Source organism: Carassius gibelio, chromosome B4 (assembly GCF_023724105.1).
Source record: "Carassius gibelio isolate Cgi1373 ecotype wild population from Czech Republic chromosome B4, carGib1.2-hapl.c, whole genome shotgun sequence".
NCBI lineage: Eukaryota > Metazoa > Chordata > Actinopteri > Cypriniformes > Cyprinidae > Carassius > Carassius gibelio.
This window is the reverse complement of record NC_068399.1, coordinates 22,537,126-22,559,890: the sequence shown is the minus strand read 5'-3', so window position 1 is coordinate 22,559,890 and position 22,765 is coordinate 22,537,126. Positions and strand designations below refer to the sequence as shown.

The window sequence follows — 22,765 nt, the reverse complement described above, 5'->3', positions numbered from 1 at the left end:
ATAAGCAATAAAAAATAAATATTGGCTAAAAGTTATCTTTAGGTTTCATAAATTTTCATTAACTATTCTAATTTGGTGCTTGAATATTTGTTCTGCTTTCAAAATGCGTAACGTTCACCCATGTACCACAAATTCAAACGAGTGAACAAATCATTGTTTTAAATCGAATCTTTCAATGAATTGATTCGCAAAATGATTCGTTTCCCATTCTGTTTTCCTAAAGAGAGTCTCTCTCTCTTTTTGGTTTTGTGAACTCGCATACAAAACAGCCACTGTGAATTAATTTTAGTGTAATGTACATGCAAATGAAATGTATGGTTTAAAGGGCTCTTTTGGAACGTTTTGGTTTTGACGAATTTTGTTGGAACGCCAGGGACCACGTGATAGCGTGATTACGTCAGGACGTAAACGATCCGAACGAGCTGTTCAAAAGAATCGACTCGCGGAAGTGACTTCCCATCATCAATGATTCAAACTCCACCCCTCCGGTTCCTCTTCATTTTTCCATGAGCATCAGCGCTCGAGTCACCCGAAACAAAGTGACACCTCATTGCTCCAGCAAGCTGCCAAGATGGGGGAAGTAAAAACGCCCAGACAATGGTTCTTGTGGAGCATTGCACTTGTTTACGTGTGTGCTTTTGCATCCATCTACGTTCAAATACCAGGTAGGGAAGTTTTTCTGTTTTTTTTTTTTTTTTTGCAGATTGATGTTTGGCGGCTATGGTGGATTTTGGGTGCGGCACTAATGAATGGTTGCGTTTACACATGAACTTGAACTGTGCTGTGGAATGTCGTTCATTTGGTTCATTTATTCGTTAGCGCGAATGGCTAACGTCAGTTGTCCTGCAACATCGTGTCACGGCGATCACTCTCGGTTTTCAATTCAAACTTTTGAAGGACCTCGTGCACAAACCGCATCTCTATTCGAGCTGAATTTGCGCAGTGGATTAAACATTTTTAATGAGATTTCTGAGATAACTAGACAAGACATAAAGCCCGTGTGAATAAAGCAGCACTGCTTCAGTTCCTCCGCATGTGCTGATATCTGGGATCCCCGCCAGTTAGTGCTGAGTGCGCACTGTAGTGACCCGTCATCACTCAGGGGCCTGTGAGCTTTTGTCCCTAAAATGTTCCATGCATATGCCATGTGTGTGGAGGAGTGTTCCCCCTTTTTCTACTGCAGCATGTACCAACACCTTCCAGCGTGTCAGTAAGCCCCACTCAGCCCGTGTGTAAAGAGAAGCGCCTCGTCCTGTTTAATAAGCTCTCGCCTCTAAGCATTGTTACTCATACATTTGCAATGTGTTACCAAGTACAAGTTTGTACACTCTCTTTCTCCATAAATATGCGTGTACATGCATACTTGGTGTAGATAGGGTGGGTTTATTCCTGCATTGGCACACGTTTTTGCTACAAAAAATTAAATAAATGCAAATAATAATTTAACGTTTGCAGTGTGCACCAAAATAGGCCAACAAAAAAGCCAATAATGAAAAAACATTGACCTTTTTTGACAACATTCCCTAATAGTAATGTTGTCATTCTATATGGGGTAAATTGTTAAAATAAAATGTATTATAGGCTTTAATATTAATATATATATATATATATATATATATATATATATATATATATATTAGTGCCGTCAAAATTAGCGCGTTAACGCATTCGATTAATTTGAAATATTTAACGCGTTAAAAAAAAATAACGCAATTAACGCGGTTGCAGTTTTTTTTATTTCCAGTTGTGGCCATGTGTGTTCAACGTGCAAAGAAATATGGATAAGACCAAGGAAGGACTTTTAGACGGAAAGTTTCAGTATAAAACTCGGATTACTCTTCAGTCTGCCACAAGAAACATTACTCTTCATTTAGTCTGCCACAAGAAACAGCAACATTAAAATCATGAACTCAAATGTCATTGTTTAAAAAAAAACAAAAAAAAACAATGACTGTAACAGTGCGTAAATCAGACCTTTCTGTAACGCTAACATTAATAAGCTTAAACGAAAATAACGAAATAATTGTGTAGCGGAGTATTTTTTGTACACAGTGCCGCGAACTGTCAATCACTCCTGTGCGCGTGCATCACGGTCCTCCTCGCAGCTGCAGCAACTTGCGCTCTCTCTCTTCATCAAGCTTTAAAACAAAAAGGGGGCAAAAAGATCATATTGTCTTTGTGCATAGGCTATAGATTAATTAGATAAATGAATATCTAAATTTGTGCCTTGCCGTCTACGGTATTTTTTTAGAACTTAGAAAAAAGATGCTGCAGCCAATGCACAGCCGGCGGGGGCTGCAGGACGACTCAACCTCCGCAGACAGTTTTTAATGTTTATCAGACAATAAATACTCCAGATTTTGCTTTAGTATAACTCACAACGAGTTTCACACACATTCTCCGGCCACGTTGAGTTGTTGACACTTAACAGTGGGAAAAGCGACACATGCGCTATTCACTTGTGTAACTTAAGGGTGAATGGGTAATGTAGTTTCTGCTCTGGGTGGGATGAATTAGGAAGCTTGCATTGTGAAGGGCGCTCTGAAAATCGGCAGTGCAGGTAAAAGATTAAAACCTCTATTAAAACAGATGTCCAAATGAGCGTACCGTTACGCTACAAGCACGTTCTGGGCGCACGGAGAGGTGGCGGTACGCTCAAGAGCTATATTTGGAAGTGGTGGTACCGGTGCGTACCGGCCCACTTAAAGCACTGGCAATGACTATACTTTGGAATTTTTTTGCAGTCTACTTAGAATTCAACATGGAAATCATTTTTGTTTTTTATTGGCATTGATTGTTTTGAAATTCAAATGGTACTTACATGCCTGTGTTTTTATTTCTGTAATAAATATGGCTTTCAAGCCAACAGTTAATTTGGAGGATATTGATGGTTTATTGCAGGTATGTTGTTTACATGAGAAAATCTGTGTTACAAGTTAAACAAAAATTCCAATAAACAATCATATTTTGAATTTAAATAGTTTCTTTATCTTGAGTTTACATTAATTATTTACATTTTACATTTACATATCCAAAAAGTTTCAGTCTTTTAATTGCGATTAATCGCGATTAATCGCGATTAATTTTAAAAAATTGTGCGATTAATTAGTTAATTTTTTTTAATCGATTGACAGCACTAATATATATATATATATATATATATATATATATATATATATATATATATATATATATATATATAGAAAGAAAGATAGAGAGAGAGGTAGATCTCTCTATCTATCTATCTATCTATATATATATATATATATATATATATATATATATATATATATATATATATAAGATTTAGATAGATAGATAGACAGACACACAATGCATCATTTTATTGCCCAAAACAATAGTTTTCTTTTTACTTCTAATTATTATGATTCTGCTTATTTCTTTATTTTAGTACATGTAATAGTAAAATTGGTCAGTGTAAGACTTTTTGTTGATCATTTTGGAAATATTCACATGCTGACTTCAAAGAGTTTGGTTAGGGCTAAGTGTCTGTTTATCCCAAAAAGCTGAGTATTTCCAAATCTGGCCACCAGCAAATTGTGTTGAAGTCATGTGCACTGAATAATAGCTCTCTTCCCGTTTGATATTCTGAGTTGGGTTATTTGCCACCCGACTGTGCATGTTCAGCACTCAACAAAAAGGCATTTTTCAAGTTTCAGTTCCTGCGAATGTGTTTCTCAATCAGAGCTAAACTCCAAGTCTCTCAGTGATTACGCACGGACTCTCTTCCTCCCGTGGGAAATGATCCTCTAAGGCAGTGTGCCTGGAAGAGACGCTTGTGGCAGAACTGGGTCTCATGCCAAAATGGAGTAATTCAAAGAGCAAGTGTGAGTCATACGGTAACACTGCCACAATACCCGGCCTGTTCTCTAACTCAAACCAGCCTGCTATACGCTCACTCTTGCTGTGGCTTGCATGCCAGAAATGTGGATATGCAACTTTGCAATCTTTGCCAACCGCCATCTACCTTAAGAATGAGTTCAGTTACATTAAAATGAGTTCAGTTTGTCAACGTTCTGTCAGAGAGTAAAGTAGTATTTCCTGATCTCTCTCTCTGTATTGTGCATCAGTCTCGTTCACTTACTGTTAGCGAGTAGCCTAAAGCAGTATTTTAGTGCACCTGTTTGCATCCAACGGTATTAGGACATGTGGGCTGTTTGTACTTGTTTCAAGGCATTAAAAAGTCACAGGTCTGGTTTGTTTTGCTCATCGTCATGGCAGTGTGCGCCTGTGGTGTTGTTGAGTGAATGTTTACGTGATGCTTGATGCTTTGTTCTTAGACTATCACTGAGCAAACACAAATTATTATTGTGTGCAGACCTCGAGCGCAGTCTATCAGCACCGGCCGCATGATGCAGTGTTTCTGATCAGCACATTTGTCTGATGAAATAAAATATTATTATTACTATTATTATTACTATTAAGTTTACATAAATAGTTGCTATAATAAAAATTGTTTGCTAAATATTATTATTATTATTATCATCATGTTTACATGAGTATAGATGTTATGATACAGATATTTGGCTAAATATTATTGTTTACATAAATATTTGGTATAGTAAAAATTGTTGGCTAAATATATTTGAAAAATTATTTGTATTATGATGTGTATATATTTATCATATATGTTATGTACATGAGTGTAGTTATAATTATTTATTATTATATTCACAAGTATTACATAAATGACATGTATAACATGTTTTTTTTTTTTAAATACAATTTCAGCTCAAATTTCGAAGCTGTAGGTAGGCATCTACAAATCTCATTGAGAATCAATTAATTAACACTACAGTATTTATCAAGTAAAAATATTTTTTTTCATTAATTTTTTGATCATGATTCAGACCACACTGGTTGTGTCGTTTTTTTTGTCTTTTTATTGAAATAGAAAGTTGTTTCAAGGCCATATTATTTACGTTATCACATTTTGATACCGGTATGTAACCAATGTAAGATAACGCAGTCGTCGAATGACAACAATGTTTTCAGGATAAAGCAGGTCAAGGTCACGGATCAACAGTGTGCACCGTTATATCATGTGAAATAACACTAAGAACGATCAGAACTGACTAAGCCTTTTCTTTTCTTGTCTCTTTGGACAGGTTTGTATGGAGACGAGGGTATTCTCCCTGTGCGCCTGCAGATACCAAAAGTGCAGCGCCCCCTGCTGGAGCAGGAGTCCCTTCTGGGTCTGGGGCCGTCTCTGGGTCTGGCACCCCAGCAGGTCCTGGAGCTCACATGCCTGGTTGGAGTGGCGCTGGCCTTGTGCGCCGTACTCCTGGAGCCCCTGAGAGACAGTCTGGTCTTCTTCTGCCTGCGGGTTCTCTACCTCTCACTCTACAATGTCAGTGTAATCTCCTCTTCTTCATAAGCTTATGACATTGTAGCCTCTGTGGAAACAATGGACTTATTACAGTATGTGTTTTGTTTTTGTAGGTCGGTGGAGACTTCCTCCGCTCTGAATGGTGAGTGGTATAATTTGTCACGTATGACTTGCATTTTGATCTACTGCGTCACATTTGGTATAACTGACACAGCCATAACCTCTTGTTTATTTGTCCATCATTGTTGAAGTTGTAATTGGGGCATTTAAAAGTCAAAAGGCATTGACAGTTAATGTGAGTGTTTATGAGAGGGAAAACTGGTCACAAACCTCAAACTGTAGTTTATGCATCTATCCATTAAATGTGATTACAGTCCAAGAAATGACTAATCAGTTAGGGGACTGTGCTGTCTGTTTCCTAGCGGAATTGATGATTAAATGGCCAAAAAGCTGACTTATATTTAAAGAACCTGGTCCATATATGAGAAAAGTCCAGTAAACAATGATCTAAAATGCACTAGTAACTGAATGTCAAAGGCATAAAATCATTGTTAATTTTGATGGGCATTTTTGATTTAGTCTTTATCTTGAGAAGAAAATGCTTAAAGGTGCTGTAGGGAACTTTTGTAAAAAAAAATATTTTTTACATATTTATTAAACCTGTCATTATGTCCTGACAGTAGAATATGAGACAGATAATCTGTGATAAAAAAAAAAAGCTCCTCTGGCTCCTCCCAGTCCTCCTATTGCCATTTGCAGAAAGTCATGCGCTCCCGGTAAAAAATAACCAATCAGAGCTGCGGTCCGTAACTTTGTTTGTGTTCAAAATGTAGAAAAATGTATATAATAAGCGAGTACACCATGAATTCATTTTCCAAACCGTGTTTTTGGCTTGTCCTGAATCACTAAGGGTACACCTATAATAAGTGTTTATATTCGGACTATTTTAGATTGCTTCGGGGGTACCGCGGCGGAGTAACCCAGTACCTTTGTGATTCTTCGTAGACATAAACAGAGAGAAGTAGTTCTGGCTACAATGTCCTTCCGCAACACGCAAGCAGTTCTGTTTATTAACCGCTAGAGCGTCCAAAGTTCCCTACCGCAGCTTTAATAGTCATAATAATCAAAATGAACACTGGATAAATTCAACTAAATTGTGGTTTTAAAGGGTTAGTTCACCCAATAATTAAATTTAGGCTGTGTTTTACTAACACCTTGAGTTATATTAAGAATTGTGTTCGATCTTTGAAGCTGTTTCATGGTGCTCAATGGGTGTTGCGTTGCTTCAGTCCAAAAGATGTGAACTAAAAAGTGCCCTTCAATCAAGTAAAAAAGTGTCTCAAACTGCTCCGTGGAGTGAACAAAGGCCCCCTGTAGCGAATCGATACGTTTTTGTAAGAAAAATATCCATATTCAAAATGTAATAATCCCTTTCATCTATCTTGCGCTCACTGTTGTAAAACAAAAGCAGTTCCGGGGGAATGATGTATGAAGTCAGCTTTGCGCATAAGTCTCGTGAAAACCAATGTTTGTTTACAGGATCAAAAGATGCAAAGTTTCCTTACTTTAGCAAACGAAAACCAGTCTCCTGTTGGCTTATATCAAAAACCTCTGAAATTCTTCTTTACAAATCTTCATTTTATACTTCTAATTAGTGACCGTTGTTTTGATTTCTACTGCTGCGTTTCCGTGTGCGTCACTTCTGTGCAGCCATGCGCAAAGCTGACCTCATGCGGCATTCCCCAGAACTGCTTCCATTTACAGCTGTGAGTGCAAGCTACATTCAGTTGATTATGTTTTCAATATGGATATTTTTCTAAAAAAAAAAATCCATATTGAAAACATTTTTATTTCACGTCTTTTGGACTGAATCAATGCAACACCCGTTGACTGCAACGATAGAGCTTGAAAGATCAAAGAATTCTTAATATAACTCCAGCTGGATTTATCTGAAAGAAGAAAGTCATATACACCTAGGATGCCTCGGGGTAAGTAAAACACAGCGTAATTTTCATTTTTGGGTGAACTAATCCTTTAACCTAATTTTATTGTCGGATCATGACCAAAATTCCTTTAAAATAAATATCTTAATATAAAATTGAATTTCTTGTTTCTGCATGCTTGTTATCGTTGTTATCGTTTTATCAAGGTGGATTGTAGATAGTGATTGGTTCCAATGCTCTCATAGGGACGTGCTGCTGTTGGAGGCTGGGCTTCTGGCTGTGCTTGTAGCTCCGCTGGGTTTGCTGCGGCGTCACTCCTCTTACCGTCATCATGACCCTGTGAGCTTCTGGTTGACCCGCTGGCTGTTCTTCCGGCTGACCTTCTGCACAGGTGTGAGCAAGCTGGCCAGCGGTGACCCTGCGTGGTATGACCTGTCAGGTACAATGAATCATTTTTAACATTATTCATTCTGTATTGGTTGAGATAATGCCCCCCACTCTTAATCATGAGGAAATCTTCTACAGCTCTTTGCTGGAAATTCACTCCCCAAATGATTTATAGATCATATAAAACATCCAGTAGTGTAAGGTTTTGCTAATCCAGGGATTTAAATACTGAAAGGGCTAATGTTTATTAGAGTGAATGTTTCTTTGAATTTGAATGAAGTAATGGTGAAAATAGCCACAAACTGCGATGCAGACAGCACATTTATGTGGGAAAAACTGACTCGGTGTTTCAAACTATTTTGCAGCACTGAGTCATCATTTGGAGAACCAGATGAGCCCCACTCCTTTGGCCTGGTATGGCCATCAGCTTCCTGATTGGCTGCTGAGATTCGGAGCAGCGGTTGTGTTGCAGAGCGAGATCATCATTCCTCTTGTGACGTTCTTTGCACCCATTCGCCGTTTGAGACTGTTTGGCTTTTATATTCAGGTTTGATACATGTTTGGGCATGCTTGGATTAAATGATATACACATCCCTCCTCATGAAAATATGAGTGGATCTAAAATGAAGGGTTTTTTTTATTGTTAAATGCTCTACTACAAGGTGAAAGTTTAGGCTAATATGAATGAAGAACTGTATTTCCACCTCTAAAAGGACATTTTAAACAACCCGAGATCTCAAATAGCATTCATATTTAAACGGAATTGTGTATTATGAAAGATTTTAAATAGTAGTTGTAGTAATGTAATTGAAATCTGTAGTAGGACACAGTATGACAGTGTAAACCTGGAATATTCTTGAATTAAAGTGTCTTATTGTTCTGTGAGACACTTTCACTTACGCCTCTTTCATATCTTTTTGTCAGCTGTTTCTCCAGCTCTGCTACATCCTCACGGGGAACTGCAGCCTTCTGAACCTGCTGAGCATCTCCCTGAGCTTCTCATTACTGGACGATGATCATTTCAACTCCAATACTGGTCCAAAGAAGAAGAAGGGCCAGGAAAAAAAGCCTGGAGGTATGACCACATATCTCCAACTTCTGTTTTGAGCAGTCGTTTGCTGTGGAATAGTCCCTGACTTTCACTAATGATCCAATTAATGTGCTCAGTAGATCTCAAATAAAAAAATCAAAAGCATTTGAGTAGATGTGAATTAATCGGTTAGTTCTGCCAGTGTATACTAGTGTTCACACTTCTGAGCTTTTATTTAGTGTTTGACTGTGTTTTTCAGGCTGCGCACAGATGGTCTCTTATTTGATGCTGCTGGTAGAGTTGGCTGTCTACCTGTTCATCCTCTACTGTTTTATTACTCTCTTTAAACTGAAGATTAACTGGGAAGAAAAAACTCTGTCATCCGAAACAAGTGAGTGAGACTTCAAATGAGAAATGTAAAACTCATTTGCAAAGGAGGTGATGTTTCCTTTAGTTTGTGAACAGATTTATAAATATGAGTACAAACATAGAATTTGACTGTTGTAAAAGTTATGAGTTTCACAGAGATATGGTGAGATCGTATTTCAATCCAAAACCGATATCTTGAATAAATGGAAAAACATTTATTCATTGGATGTTGAGGTGAAATATGAACCCAAAATTCATCTGATTAACCTGCTATACCTGATTTGGTTATAGTTGTTTTGTGATTAATGTATTGTGACTTGACATGAAACTGAATTCTATTTCAGTCAACATTGTTCTTTCTCAAATCAAAATATGGCTATAAATACATGAGTTAGTCATTTTATTATTTACTTCATTACTGCTCCACTTATGTCTGAACTTTCTTTCAGATTTCACTCCAAAGGGATTTAATGCGTTTCTGGAGGTTTTTCAGGAGCTCACTATCTGGATTGGTGTCCTGTCGTTCACCTGGGAAGCGGTGTCTGCCATGCTAACGTAAGCTCGATCAGGAATGGTTATGAGAATCTGATCTTTTTTGTGGGTGTACAAAAAGAAAAGATTTTGTATTTTAGCCTATGATTTTGCCAAAGTCCATTGTGCAAAAGACAAGCCAAGAAATCTCCCATCTGTTTCCTCTGTCAGTTGCGTGTGCACACGAGGTATTGTCAGCAAGCTCTGGTCTCTCATTCAGTGGGCGTTCATCACGGCAGCTGCTGCGGCTGTCTTTGCCCTCAGTGTGGTGAGTTACATGTCCTACATATGGTTGCCACTGCAGTGTCAAAAAATTATAGATTTTTTTTTTTGTTTGTTTCATCCAGTCATATTGATAATGCATACCTGTTCTGAGGCTCGTGTTACATTGCACTGGAGATTTTCTATTTATTCATTTGTTTCAATTTCCTTTAAAAATAACCATATTGTTATACCATTCTAAATCTATTTGTTTCATGCACATTTACACACAAGTAGTGCAGCGCCCTCTGCTGTCCGTAAGCATATAACCTGATCTATATAGACTGCACTGGTACAATCTAGGCAAATAGTAGGCTTTCAAGCGATTCAAATAATTGGATCTAATTAAATACATGACAATTACATTAATAATGATATGATGTTAATGGGTTTTGAATAGGCATTTGTGTTTTTAACAAGGAATAATGAAATGATTTTTATTTTTTAATTAAATGGCTCTAAATATGAAAATCAAAACGCCTGCAAGTAATTCATCCAGCTGATTGGTTCACAGTTGATTCCTTTAGAAATGCAGAAAGTCTTTATAAATGGATCACTATATCATTAGCTTACTCGCTTTGTTCGAAATTGTGGATTCATTCAGTAATAAAACACCACTCTGTGTTTCTTGGAAAGGCACAACGGTTCATCTGTGGCTTTGTTTGAAACACTTTTTGTTGGCAAAATTGAGCATAAACGGACAATACTGTGTCTAAAACGCATTATTCACTTTTTATTTGTTAAACTGTTGTATAAAATCAATATCACATTTGCAATCATGCACCTATTTGGGGAAAAAACGGCACTCTTGCTCGTGAGATATTGCTAAACTTGGCCTATATCCTGTGATTAAATATAAATCAAAAACCCAAACAGTGCATTTTTGCCTCATCTTGAATTTTAGGCGCATATAACTGCATTCTAATAGAACACATCACATGATCATCTTGCAGCAACTGCATGCAATGTCAGATGACCTGCAGGTGCATTAAATGTTAATAATTTTAATGCATCATTTTCTCCATAATTAATTGCACCAAACTAAACTCAATCACACTACATGAAACATGATCTATGGACTGCACTGGTATATTTTATCGAGTTTTTCCAGCTTTTGTATGCAAGTAAATGTTCACGTGTGTTGGTGTTTCCACACAGGTTCCATACACATCCATGGCTGGTATGCCAGCCAGTAAAGTATTACCTGCAGTTCGAGACGCGTACAGCGCTGTAGAGAGGTTCCAGATGGTCGGGTCATACGGCATCCAGCACAGAATGACCTCTGCTAAGGGCAGGCCTGAGATCATTTTAGAGGGCAGCTATGATGGGCTGACATGGACGGTAAGAAGGAACTGGAAAAGGTTGCCCTGCTACAACAATCCAAATCACTTATTTTTTTTTACTCCTTTCAAAATGTCACAGCCATTGTTTCCACAAAGTCTTAATTCAGTGGAAAGGTTAAAGTTTATACTCACTGGTGGACTGGTGTATTCTTGTCCTGTTGCAGGAAATGAACCCTATGTATAAACCAGGAAATGTGAATGCAGTCCCACCCATAGTAGGCCCTCACCAGCCCCGGCTGGAGTGGCTGATGTGGCAGGCAGCTCAAGAGGGCGCTGATACAAGACCCTGGTTTACAGGCCTCTTACAGCGCCTCCTACAGGGCAAACCAGAGGGTGAGTGGCCATTATCAGATTACATCCATTTAACTGTTTATCAAGATTATGATGTTTAAGATTGTCTATAATTTTGTGTTTCTCTTTCCTGTAGTGGTTGGTCTTCTTCAGGTGGATGGAGCGCAGTACCCCTTCAGTAAGAAACCACCGGTCTTTATCAAAGCCAAGCTTTATAACTACCACTTCACAGATCCTACCAAAGACAAGTGAGCGCCATACCTCCCTTTAACACTCATTCACATTTATATATTGTGCATCTTTTTTTCTTTTTTTTGGGTTTTAGATTTAACATTTTATTTTGTGAATTGCATAATATAAATATTTGTAAATTTTTTAGGGAAAGATTATTTTAATGACTCCACTGTTCCATTAATTATGCCAAGTTAACAATTTATTTCACTGTTAAATTTGTATAATTAGTGTGAAGCTTGCGTTGTGAAAGTGAAAGTCGCTTGATTGTGCTATCCCAAAGAAGCACAAAGTCACTTTTACGGACTTTTAAATTAAATGTTCCCTCCTGGTGGAATGACCTCCCCAACTCAATCTGAGCAGCTGAGTCTTTAGCCATCTTCAAGAATCTGCTCAAAACACATCTCTTCCAACTTTAATTTACCGTCTAACTTTAGCACTCACTATTCTAATTATATTCTTTAAAAAAATCGAACTACTTTTCTAATCTTTTTGTATTCTATTTTCTTCTAATTTGTTATACTATTATTATTATTATTATTATTATAATAAAAAAATAAAAAAGACCTAACACTAGCTTGCTCTGTTCTTTTTCTATTCTATCGGTTTTCTTTTTATCTATTATATTATTTAAAAGCCCTTGCTACATGTACTGTTAAGCTATCTGAGACTTGTTCTAGCACTTAGTTACAGGTAAATGTTAAATCTGTATAATATATTAATAAAATTACTCCTGAATTAATATTAAATATAAAAACAAAAAACAAATGGGATATTCATAAATGAAAATTATATATTTTTATTACATTATTTTTATATATATATATATATATATATATATATATATATATATATATATATATATATATATATATATATATATATATATATATATATATATATATATATTATATATATATATTATATATATATATATATATTATATTATATTATATATATATATATTTATATTATATATATATAGGACATTTTTAATAATGCTAAATGAAATGCAGTTCAATGATAAATCTGTACAATCATTAGAGTAACAAACTGAACATGATTTTTATTCCTTCAGTTTAATTTTTTTCATTAAAGACATTTTATTCATATACGACTTGTTTGCTGTGGATCAAGGGATACTTCAGCTTACAGATGGTGCTGTGGTACATAAAAAAAGGCTTCAAAAAAGCTGCTTTATATAAATGCATCTACTGCACAGTTATTTAGAAACAGAAGTGAGGTCATCATGTGAAAGCCCACACTAAAATAGAATTGCATGCTTTCTGTCATGCTGTTAGTTCCTGAAACTTACTAACAGAAGAGAAACAGCACTGCAGTATGAATATTCTCTCAAATTGAGTGTGCTTGTGTGTGTCATTTTGGAAGGACCCATCTCCTGGCTTGGTGGAGGCGGCAGTACAAAAGGGAGTTTTTTCCCATAGTGAACCTCGATGACCCGACGCTCATGAAACTCTTAGAGGAGGCTGGACTGAAGGTAAAATAGGAATATGCTCAGTCCACAATAACACCAGTAACATGCATTGGGAAAGGTAATCAAGTTTTGATGATTGATTGATTGATTGCAGGAGAAATTCCCAGCTCAGACCGGCTCTGACACACCTGTATCCCAAGCCGTGAGCCTCATACGAGAACACGTCAAAGGCCTCTCGGGGCCCCTCCTGCTTTCAACACTGTTAGCTACTTTAGTAGGCATCTTCCTCATCAAAGCCGTCTTCTCCTGGGTCTTAAGGGGCCGAAAACCTAGACCAGTTTCAGCTGATCTCAAGACTAGGAAACCCAAAGAACCCTCTGAGATGGCCGAGAAAAGCCAAACGGCAGCTCCGTCCAACCGGGGAGGCAAGAAGGACTCCAATGAAAAAAAGGACTCTGACAAGAGCCCCCGAAAGAGAAAATGAGCTCCTGCTGTCACTTTGTGCCTTTGTCTTTGGCCATACACAATGACAAATGATTCTCTCTCAGGTGTTTTTTTTTTTTTCTTTTTTTTTCCTAAGATCAAATCTTTGATTTCTGCCTGTCACACACCTCAGATTTGTGTGTAACCACTACACCTTTTTATCTGTGTCAAAACCACTCAGTCAAATGCACAGTACTTTATGTAAATGGCTTTGAATGTTAACCGAGTCCATTTTTAAGCTGTCACCTGCTACACCCTTCTTTATACACCGTGGATGTCCCAAAGATTACAACGGAAGCACAAATGCGTTTTTTTTTTCATGCTATTTAACTCATTAAATGGTTGTTGATAAACTGCTATTCCTCAGTTGTTTTTACTAATCATACAATTTGTGATTTTTGTTTAGAGGTACTGAAATCAACTTTTAAAAATGTTATTCACCTTAAAATTTTAATGTTGAAAAGGTGGCTATTTGTAATGGTGTGAAAGGGTGGATTGTTTTTTGGACGAGATATTTAAATTTAATTTTGCATCACTCTACATTGTCTCAACAAGTATGGGATACACCCGTTCTGTCAAAACGTAATCCACCTGTCAGTCAGTGAAAGTTGAACAACAGTTGTTAGTCGCCACAAGGTGGCAGTGCACACACATCGTGACCGCACACTTGGGTTTGTTGAAACATAACTGCTAATTGAGTTTAATTTATTAAAGAACAATTTTAGAAATCTAAGTGGACTTTTAAATATGCCGGACTTAAAACGGGTTATATCAAATTGATGTTTAATTATAAAGCCAAATGCTTTATTTTAAGTTAAAAGAGTGTACAGTAAGTAGATTTGTAGTTAGGTTTGGTGCCGTTCAACCAAGCGTGTTAACATTAAAGCATGAGTTAATGAACAACTGTGTGTGTGTGTGTGTGTGTATGTGAGTGTGTTATATATATATATATATATATATATATATATATATATATATATATATATATATATATCATTTCATAAAACTTAATGCATTAATGTTGACAATTTTTTTTATTGTTATGACCAATATAAATTCTATAATAAAACAATATATTTAAATGTATATATTTTCAAAACGCATGTTTACATGTGTCTGTGTAGATAGATAAATAGATTATGAAGTGTTCATTTTTTGACAGTTGCGTTGTATTTTGTGTTAGTTTAATGGTAATTTGTATTAATACTGGTAATTATTTGGTATTATAACACGGCTCTGTGGAATACTTGACTCTGATTGGTCAGTCGAGATATGTTATCCCTCGTTAATTATGTGCTTTTATGAAATTATTTTGTGGACCATCTTGTAATTACAAACTGTTATTACCTTTTTAAACAGAGATAGAAAACTTCTTAAACTGGTCTTAGCTAGTTTACGTTGTCTTAAGCAGGTCTCACAATATGACCCTTCTGAAATACGCCAAAAAAAAAAAAACTTTTTTCAAGTTATCAGGCAGTAAAACCAGCAAACCATCGTTTGTTTAATTAGGTTACTATAAGTTTAGTCAGATATTATTATGAATAACCCATCCAAAAATCTCAAGATTTGTCTTATTGAAACTAGCCAGAGCTGCTTCTGGTCAGGAGTTTCAGGTACTTTTCGGCTCGTCAGTCTGCTTTAAGAGGGCTTTTTGGTGTTTTACAGTTGGTCAGTCTGGTCTGGTTTCAGAAGGTGTTGGCTATTTTCTGGCTGATCAGGTTGGTTTCAGGGTGTTTGTGGCTATTTTCAAGTTTGGGATTTTGCCCATTTCTCAGCTGGTTTAATTGTCATTTTTCATTTCATTTGGTCTGGTTGGTTTTAGACTCTGGAGCACTAGGAGGCCAACTCAAATCAGCCAAGACCAGCAAACAGTCTCAGACTGGTTTAATCATTTATTTATTTATTTATTTATTCATACGAAACTCCTATGTGTCACTTGTGATTGAGGTCTGGGTGAGTCACCCATCTTCCCTTGAATAGTTTTCTCTATTTTACACATTATAAGTGACTCAAAGCGCCCTACCTCTTAAACACAGAGGACAAGTCCATCCGCCCCCATTGAATTCACAGAAGCGCTGCGGGGCGAAATTGCGCACTGAGCACGCCATGCTCTCCATCGGGACCCAAGAAGAAAGACACGCCAAAACTACTGATCCCGAGCCCGTCCTGTGATTATCTGCAGTCAGGTGTACAGGCGGAAACATGCCTGCATTCCGTTGTCAGGGAAAGCGAAGAAAGTAAGGAGACACGGCTGATTTGTTTTTAATATTCCCATGTTCCACATGAGGGAGGTTAAGGTGAGTACGCGCACGCACACCCACAGCGTAAACGAATGCGCGGTTGAATGCCATCGTTGGTTACTTTACATTCCTTATAGGGGTTGTCTAGTGAAATGATTTGAATGTATCCTATGATCTTTTTCAGACTGGATAGGTGCTTGGCACTGCGCGCGTTATTTACCGTCTGTATTACTGTAACTACATTGAGACTTTTTCGTTATAGATCGGAGAAAGCATTTGTGTATTAGTGTTGCTTTTTTCTGGGCTTGTGACCTGCTCAGGTGTTATTGGAAGCCCTTTAACAGATGATGTTGCCACGCTGGAAACACTGGTAAGTTTTGCAAAATTAGTTTTATTCATTGTTTTCTTGCTTAATGTGCATTGACTTGTTGTGGAACCCTACTGGACAAAGAGTTCAATTCCAGCTTGCGATGGTTTATTGGTCTCTCAAACCGGTCTGAAAGCTGTTTTTCGAGGGGATTTGAGCATGTTTTCATCTGGTCTGGACTAGTTGAATACTAGTTTAGCCATGCAGTGAACCATCTAAACAGACTTAGACTAGCTTGGCTAGGCTGGGAGATCAACAAATATTCTAGTTTTAGCTGTTTTTTACAGCAGGGAAATCAGTAAGATTTCACATTTGTCTAGTCAGGACTTTCTCCTGGTATACAACCAACCAAAATTCTTGTTTTGTCAACCCATCAGAGTGACAATATTCCCAATGACTACAGAATACCTATCAGCTTCATCACCAAGGATGTGGTAAGTGTGATGCATGCCAATATTTGATGATACGGTTGACTAAGTTTGCTCTGTTGTTCATGTGGATACATTTCCAGTGGCCCGAAATCATATTTGCACACTTTGAGCCACACTTTATGTATGAATTTTATTTGTATTTCAGTCTAAATATCAAATAACTATGTGGCAAACAAATGATGCTTAAGCTTATCTTTAAACTAACTTCATTTTCTGATGTTTGCAATGTTTTTTATCCAGCTGGGGAATTTTTGTGCGTGCATAAAGTTAGTTCCCTTAGCAGGTGTACAGTACTTCATATACATTTGCATTTTTAAGTGTGGCTTAAGTGTCCAGATACATTTTAGGGCCATTTTTAGATAAAACATTTATGTATTAAAGAGTTGTGTTTTGTGACAGTTCCAGAAGCGACGACCTATAAGCATTTTTCTTTTCTAATATCTAAGGGTGGAGCTTGCTGGCTATATGTGAACCTGAATCACGTTGAAAGCAGTTTAAAAACATTGGCCCGAAAGTTTGGCAACTTGTCCACCAATAAAGCGAACATCACTATTTTTGTAACAATGCTGGAGGGTTTTCGTTTCACTCTGGACAATGAGGAGCTGGTAATTTCCTCGCGTTTACATTTGCATTCTTTGAAACGTTGTCGTGGCTGTCGGTTCACTCTGGATTGTTTGTCTTCTCTAGGAGGTGACAATGCAAACATTTGAGTGCCACTACAGAAGGGGAAAGTGGCTGACTAGACGTTACTTTAACCATGTTAAAGAGGTTCTTACAGCGGCTGGATCAACGCTTGGCAAATTTCATGACTGCACACCTCCTCCTTGCAAGACCCCGCCAGCTCCTCCTTTCACACCAGGTGAGTGTGCAAAATATATATATATATTTTTTCTTATGTATATGATGCATGAGCAGGTCTAGATTGAATCTTTTTATGGAAAAAAATATATAATTCTGCGGAAAGGATGTGAAGATGATAAATCAAAGAACCGGGGATAAGAACAACCAATTCTCCTGAAAACTGCTGTCTTTCAGAGTTCCAAGGAGGATGCTTCCATCTGGGCTGCACATGAATTTCTTAAAGCTTGAGCACATGCATGCAAAATTTGAGCATGTGTGCAAAACACACAATATAGCAGTTAAATTGGTAGATATGTTGTTTGTACAACAGGAGTGTAGCACTCTCTAAGCATGCGATAACATTCTAGAGAAGCATGTGAAACCATTTGCAGGAGATCCAGCAAGAGAATGCCTTCACAAAGCCCAGACTACAACCTCTTACTGTATACATTTTTTGTTTTATTCACAGTCTTTCTCTTGTATTCTTTAAATATATAAATATAAAAAATTATATATATTCTTTTTCATTTCCTATACATTTAGTCAATATTACATTGTGAAAGTGCTAAATTCAATATTCCAACATTTCAAAATAATATTAATTTTTTCAACATTTAGCCGAATATGTAAAAACTGTCCTTGTTGTGAGAACCTGAGCTCATTAAATAATAACATTATAATGACTACATTATTGCAGTAGAGTATTATGAATTATTTATGATTTGTTTATGCATTGTGTGTGTTTTAATGCATTGTGCATTAAATGCAGAAAGACCGTATTCTGATTAGCATGTAACTTAGTTGAGCTTTTCTGTGGCATTCGTGTCAAGTTTGTAATACATGGTAAATCTCATGTATAGTATGTGTTTCAACATTACAACATTACAAACAGTTTTAAATTTTACAAGCTTTCATTCACAATTCAGTTACAGCTTTCGCCACTAAAGTGGATAATTTTAATCTAGGTTAATTATAATCTAGATTTTTCTCAAAAAATGTTTTTAGTCCATCTTGCAGTCTTATACTTTTCATATAATATTCTCTTGGCCAACAGTAATTAAAATATATTATCGTCATCATAACTTAATTATAGTCTTTATAAAAAAAATTTGTCTTCATTGTATCAATGAATTAAAAAATAATAATTTTTTGTTAATGATATTGAGGAGACTAACACTGAATCTCTGATGCTCTTATGTCTAATTGAAAGTGAATCCCCACAGCCATGTCCCAACATAGTGGAAAGCCTTCCAAGAAAAATGGAAGCCATTCGGGAGATTAAACACCTCATTAATGTCAATGCTTTTTAAATGAAATGCTCAACAAACACAAAAGGGTGTGTCATTTGGGTGTCCACATACTTCATGCTGTTTAGTGTACTGTTCACGTAAGAGCTAAGAAGGGAATGTGCTTTTATGTTCTGCCAGGTCAAAGAAGACAGCAAAACGGTATGAACGGAGCGACTCATGGGCTCTTGGCGCTGCTCATCATCCCTAGCATGGCAGTTCTGGTCCTCACTGTCAGGATGGTAAGTTAGTACCCTTATATACCTTTACAAAGTATAGCCATGTTTACCAGCAGCAGAGGCTTGCATCATAATTGTGAGGAAGCCCTGAAGGCGCTCAATGAAATTTTTGGCATTTTTGCATTGACAGCGCTCTGCTTTGAGAACACCCATATTTGCATGTCTCAGTGCAGTGAACTTAATTATGATAGAAAGGACTTGTCATTCATCAAAATGATCTCAATCTGTACCTATCCGCAGGTATTTAGAAGAAGCGACTGCTGTGTGCAAAGAATGCATGAAGTCAGCTTGAATGACCCCCACGACGGAGCTGAAGAAAGCAGAACCGAGCCCCACAGCGGAGGGCTCCCTAATTCCAGCTCTAGCAGCCAACAGGACAGGTAGCAGTCTGTTAATTGCAACATGTCTTTGTCTGTTTACCAGTTAGTAAACAAGACTTAACAAAGCCTTTTTTTTCCATCAACATGTGGCATCCTTTCAGGGCGTGGGTGGATTCTTTAGGGTGTGCAGACACAGAGGTTTAAATTAAAAATGCATGAGGAAACTCATTGGAAATTGGCAGTATTTTGTGGTGAAAATCTCCGGGTTTATGAAGCGGACAATGAAGGGATTACTTTGGCTGTTCCAGGAGGGATACATGGGATGGTTCTAAACTTACTCATCAAGCCTTACCTGCTCATCACATAAAAAATTAAGTTGAAGAGACGAATCGCAACTTGTGTCCATCTTAACCAATCAATGAGAGTCTGTTATTATGGGATGCCATCCTAAAAACTATGGGATAATTTCATCCGGCAGGAAGTGTGGCTCTTTGATGAGCGCATCGGTTGGTCTGCTGCGATGCCCGCGGCAGCTTGCTGGCTTTGAGGAACGCTGCTGGTCCTGCAGGCCTCCTCAAGGAGGATAAATGGCTTTTTTGTGTCAGCGCCCCATTGCATGAGGACGGTGGTTTATTTTACACCAGAAAACATCTTTGGAACAGAGCATGGGTTTGTCTTGAAACACGTTTGATTTACAGCTTGGACAACGATGCAAAGATTTTTGGCATTTACTACTCATTTGGTAACCAATACTAAACCTGACAGGATCCTCAGAAGATCCATTTCTTCTGAAGAAGGAGGTATCTGACGTATCTCGTTTCATCCAGCTTTAACACATTCAAACTCTGTCTTTCTCAAACAAACACATTCTGGCCGGAAGAACCAAACTTCTCCGTCGATCTTGAGAGGGTCTGCAATCCAGGTCATCGTCCGACTGCGTTTTATTAACTCGCACACTCCAGCGGCGCAACAAGAGCTGATTGTTTTCGTGACAACATGGGGAAACCCAGTGAGCATGAGAAAAGAGCTCTCATGGTAAAGATGTAACATCAACATGACTCATGTCCCATAATTCAATCTCACTTGCTAGCATCTCTTGATCATTCCGGTGTCTTGTTTTCCTGCTCGCTGTAACTCAATAACATTATCTTGAGATTAAGACCAACTGATTAGAATCGATTTTTCAATGTTCAGATCAGATAGATTAGTCAATGTTCATGCTGCTTCTTTCTGTACAACAGTGTTTGCATGCTTAAGCTGCACTTAATGTTTGACTTTCAATGCATTTTTAACAAAATATCAAACCAGGTTACCTTTAGGCTATTTTGAAGAAATAAACACAATTTTCACTTTTGGTTTCAAACTAGAAAATAATACATGTGTGACCCTGGACCACAAAACCAGTCTTAAGTGTCAATTGTTCGAAATTTAGATTTATGCATCTTCTGAAAGTGGAATAAAACTTTCCATTGATGTATGGTTTATTAGGATCGGACATTATTTGGCCGAGATACAACTACTTGAAAATCTGCTACGAATATACTCCAGCGACCTAAGACTGGTTTTGTGGTCCAGGGTCACATATATTGTACACATTTGAGAAAAAATAATAATTTTAATACTAAATTAAACTGCTACACTACAAAGTATGAAATTACTTTAAACCAGTTGACCGAAATTAGTGCAAAAATTAGATAAGCTGTTTTTGCTTTTGGTTTGTTGACACCACTGATATTTTCTATGTAACCTAATGCAGTTCATACATTATATGTGACTTAAGGGTTCAAATACTTCTGCCATAATTACAGTATAAATCTCCTTAAATTTGTATGTGTTCTGCACAAAGCTGGCCTTTGGCTTCAGAATAATCACTGTCAAGTCAAGATCACTGGCGCGCAAGTAAAAGGGAAAACTGCAGACCGACGTACGTTTTAGGGTAATCATTCTCATAGTCACACTGCCTGTTAGGAGCTATAAATACTATTAAAGTGTGAGAATTAACCTAAGCTAGTCCACAGTAGCATTCAAACCATTAGCACTATCGGTGTGCATATGAGACACTCAGATCAGTGCTGCGCCAACCCAATCTCATGGCAATTCATACATATTTTACGAGGTTGGTAATTTACACGAATGCGTACGACCTCACTCATACAAATTCATAGGATTTTGGGCAAAACTTACATATTTATCAGCTGCACAATTCATTTGAATGAATTTGTACAACTGACCTACAGCTAACCCCGCCCCTAAACCGACCTGTCTTTGGGGTCTAGACAAAACATGCAAAATTGTACGCGTAAGGTCATACGAAAAATACATACAAATTGGTCGTGAGATAGCATTCACTGCGCCATGCTTTCGCCGGTGATCGATGCCTTTGAATAAAAGCTTCGTTAAGCTTCAAAATTTTTGTTAATCATTTGTTTCAAACCAGTGGTTCGGAGCGTGTTTCAAACTGCCAAAGACAAGTGATTTCGATAAACAAGGCTTTTTTTTTCTTCTTTTTTTTTCACCTCTTTTCAACCCTTATTGTCACATTATAAGAGCAGCATAAACATTCTTCAAAACGTCTCATTTTGTGTTCCACAACAGTCCCGAGAAACATTAAAGTGAGTAAATGATACAGTTTTCATTTTTAGATCAACTATTCCCTCAAAATACAACCTAAAATATCCTTTTATGCTATTTTTGAATAACTTGTGTCACTGTCCCAGCACATCCCAGACAGTCTAGATAATCACCATTGACTCACTATGCATCACTCTGTCCAGAGCAGAATCAGGTGCTGGCAGTGGAAATCTCAAGCTTCTCTCAATGTAACTTTCTCATTGTCTCCATCAATGTGTGCGCTGTCAACTGTTGTCGTAAAGCATGACTGCCAACTCATAACCGCACGAGGTCGGTAATGTCAGCCTAGCTACTAACAACCGCAGAGTGACCGTAACAAAGGGCCCTCTCATGCGGATAGACACGCCGCTCTTTATGGCCTATAGAGAGTGTCGTCCATCAAACTTCACTCAAAGCCCACTCTTGACTCGCCGACTCAGCTTCCGACACACACACACACACACACACACACACACACACACACACACTAAAAGGCTCCCAGTGTCATTAGCATCAACTCTTGACTCATAAAGCAGGTCTGAGTGTGCAGTGATTTACAAAACACCCTCTCGAATCATCCAAATATCACAAATGAGAGCAAGGAATCTCCGTGGCACGAAAAGCAAAGGATGACTAATGGTTTACACGCATCTTAAATACAGTTTGTGTGATTTTCTTTTTTTGTTCTATTGATTACTAATAATCAATAATATAAATATAGCACTTGTATATAAAACATGTTTATTTTTAATTGTATGGTTCAAGTAGAAATTATGTA

General features: G+C 37.3%; 2 protein-coding genes across 2 annotated transcripts; both read left to right on the top strand.

Moving 5' to 3' along the window:
• Positions 1 to 471: 471 nt before the first annotated feature.
• lmf2b (lipase maturation factor 2b) lies at positions 472 to 14,007 on the top strand. Its single transcript, XM_052554856.1, has 14 exons — positions 472 to 665; positions 5,130 to 5,371; positions 5,464 to 5,492; positions 7,539 to 7,732; positions 8,046 to 8,227; positions 8,605 to 8,755; positions 8,970 to 9,101; positions 9,529 to 9,634; positions 9,782 to 9,878; positions 11,030 to 11,212; positions 11,379 to 11,547; positions 11,642 to 11,753; positions 13,126 to 13,234; positions 13,326 to 14,007. Exons 1-14 carry the CDS (start codon positions 572 to 574, stop codon positions 13,653 to 13,655), a joined length of 2,130 nt encoding a protein of 709 aa, XP_052410816.1. The 5' UTR covers positions 472 to 571; the 3' UTR covers positions 13,656 to 14,007.
• Positions 14,008 to 15,669: 1,662 nt separating this feature from the next.
• On the top strand, positions 15,670 to 22,742 carry kitlgb (kit ligand b). The gene is made up of 8 exons (XM_052554182.1): positions 15,670 to 15,951; positions 16,157 to 16,264; positions 16,639 to 16,695; positions 17,139 to 17,297; positions 17,380 to 17,551; positions 18,960 to 19,060; positions 19,298 to 19,437; positions 19,539 to 22,742. Exons 1-8 carry the CDS (start codon positions 15,928 to 15,930, stop codon positions 19,579 to 19,581), a joined length of 804 nt encoding a protein of 267 aa, XP_052410142.1. The 5' UTR covers positions 15,670 to 15,927; the 3' UTR covers positions 19,582 to 22,742.
• Positions 22,743 to 22,765: the final 23 nt, after the last annotated feature.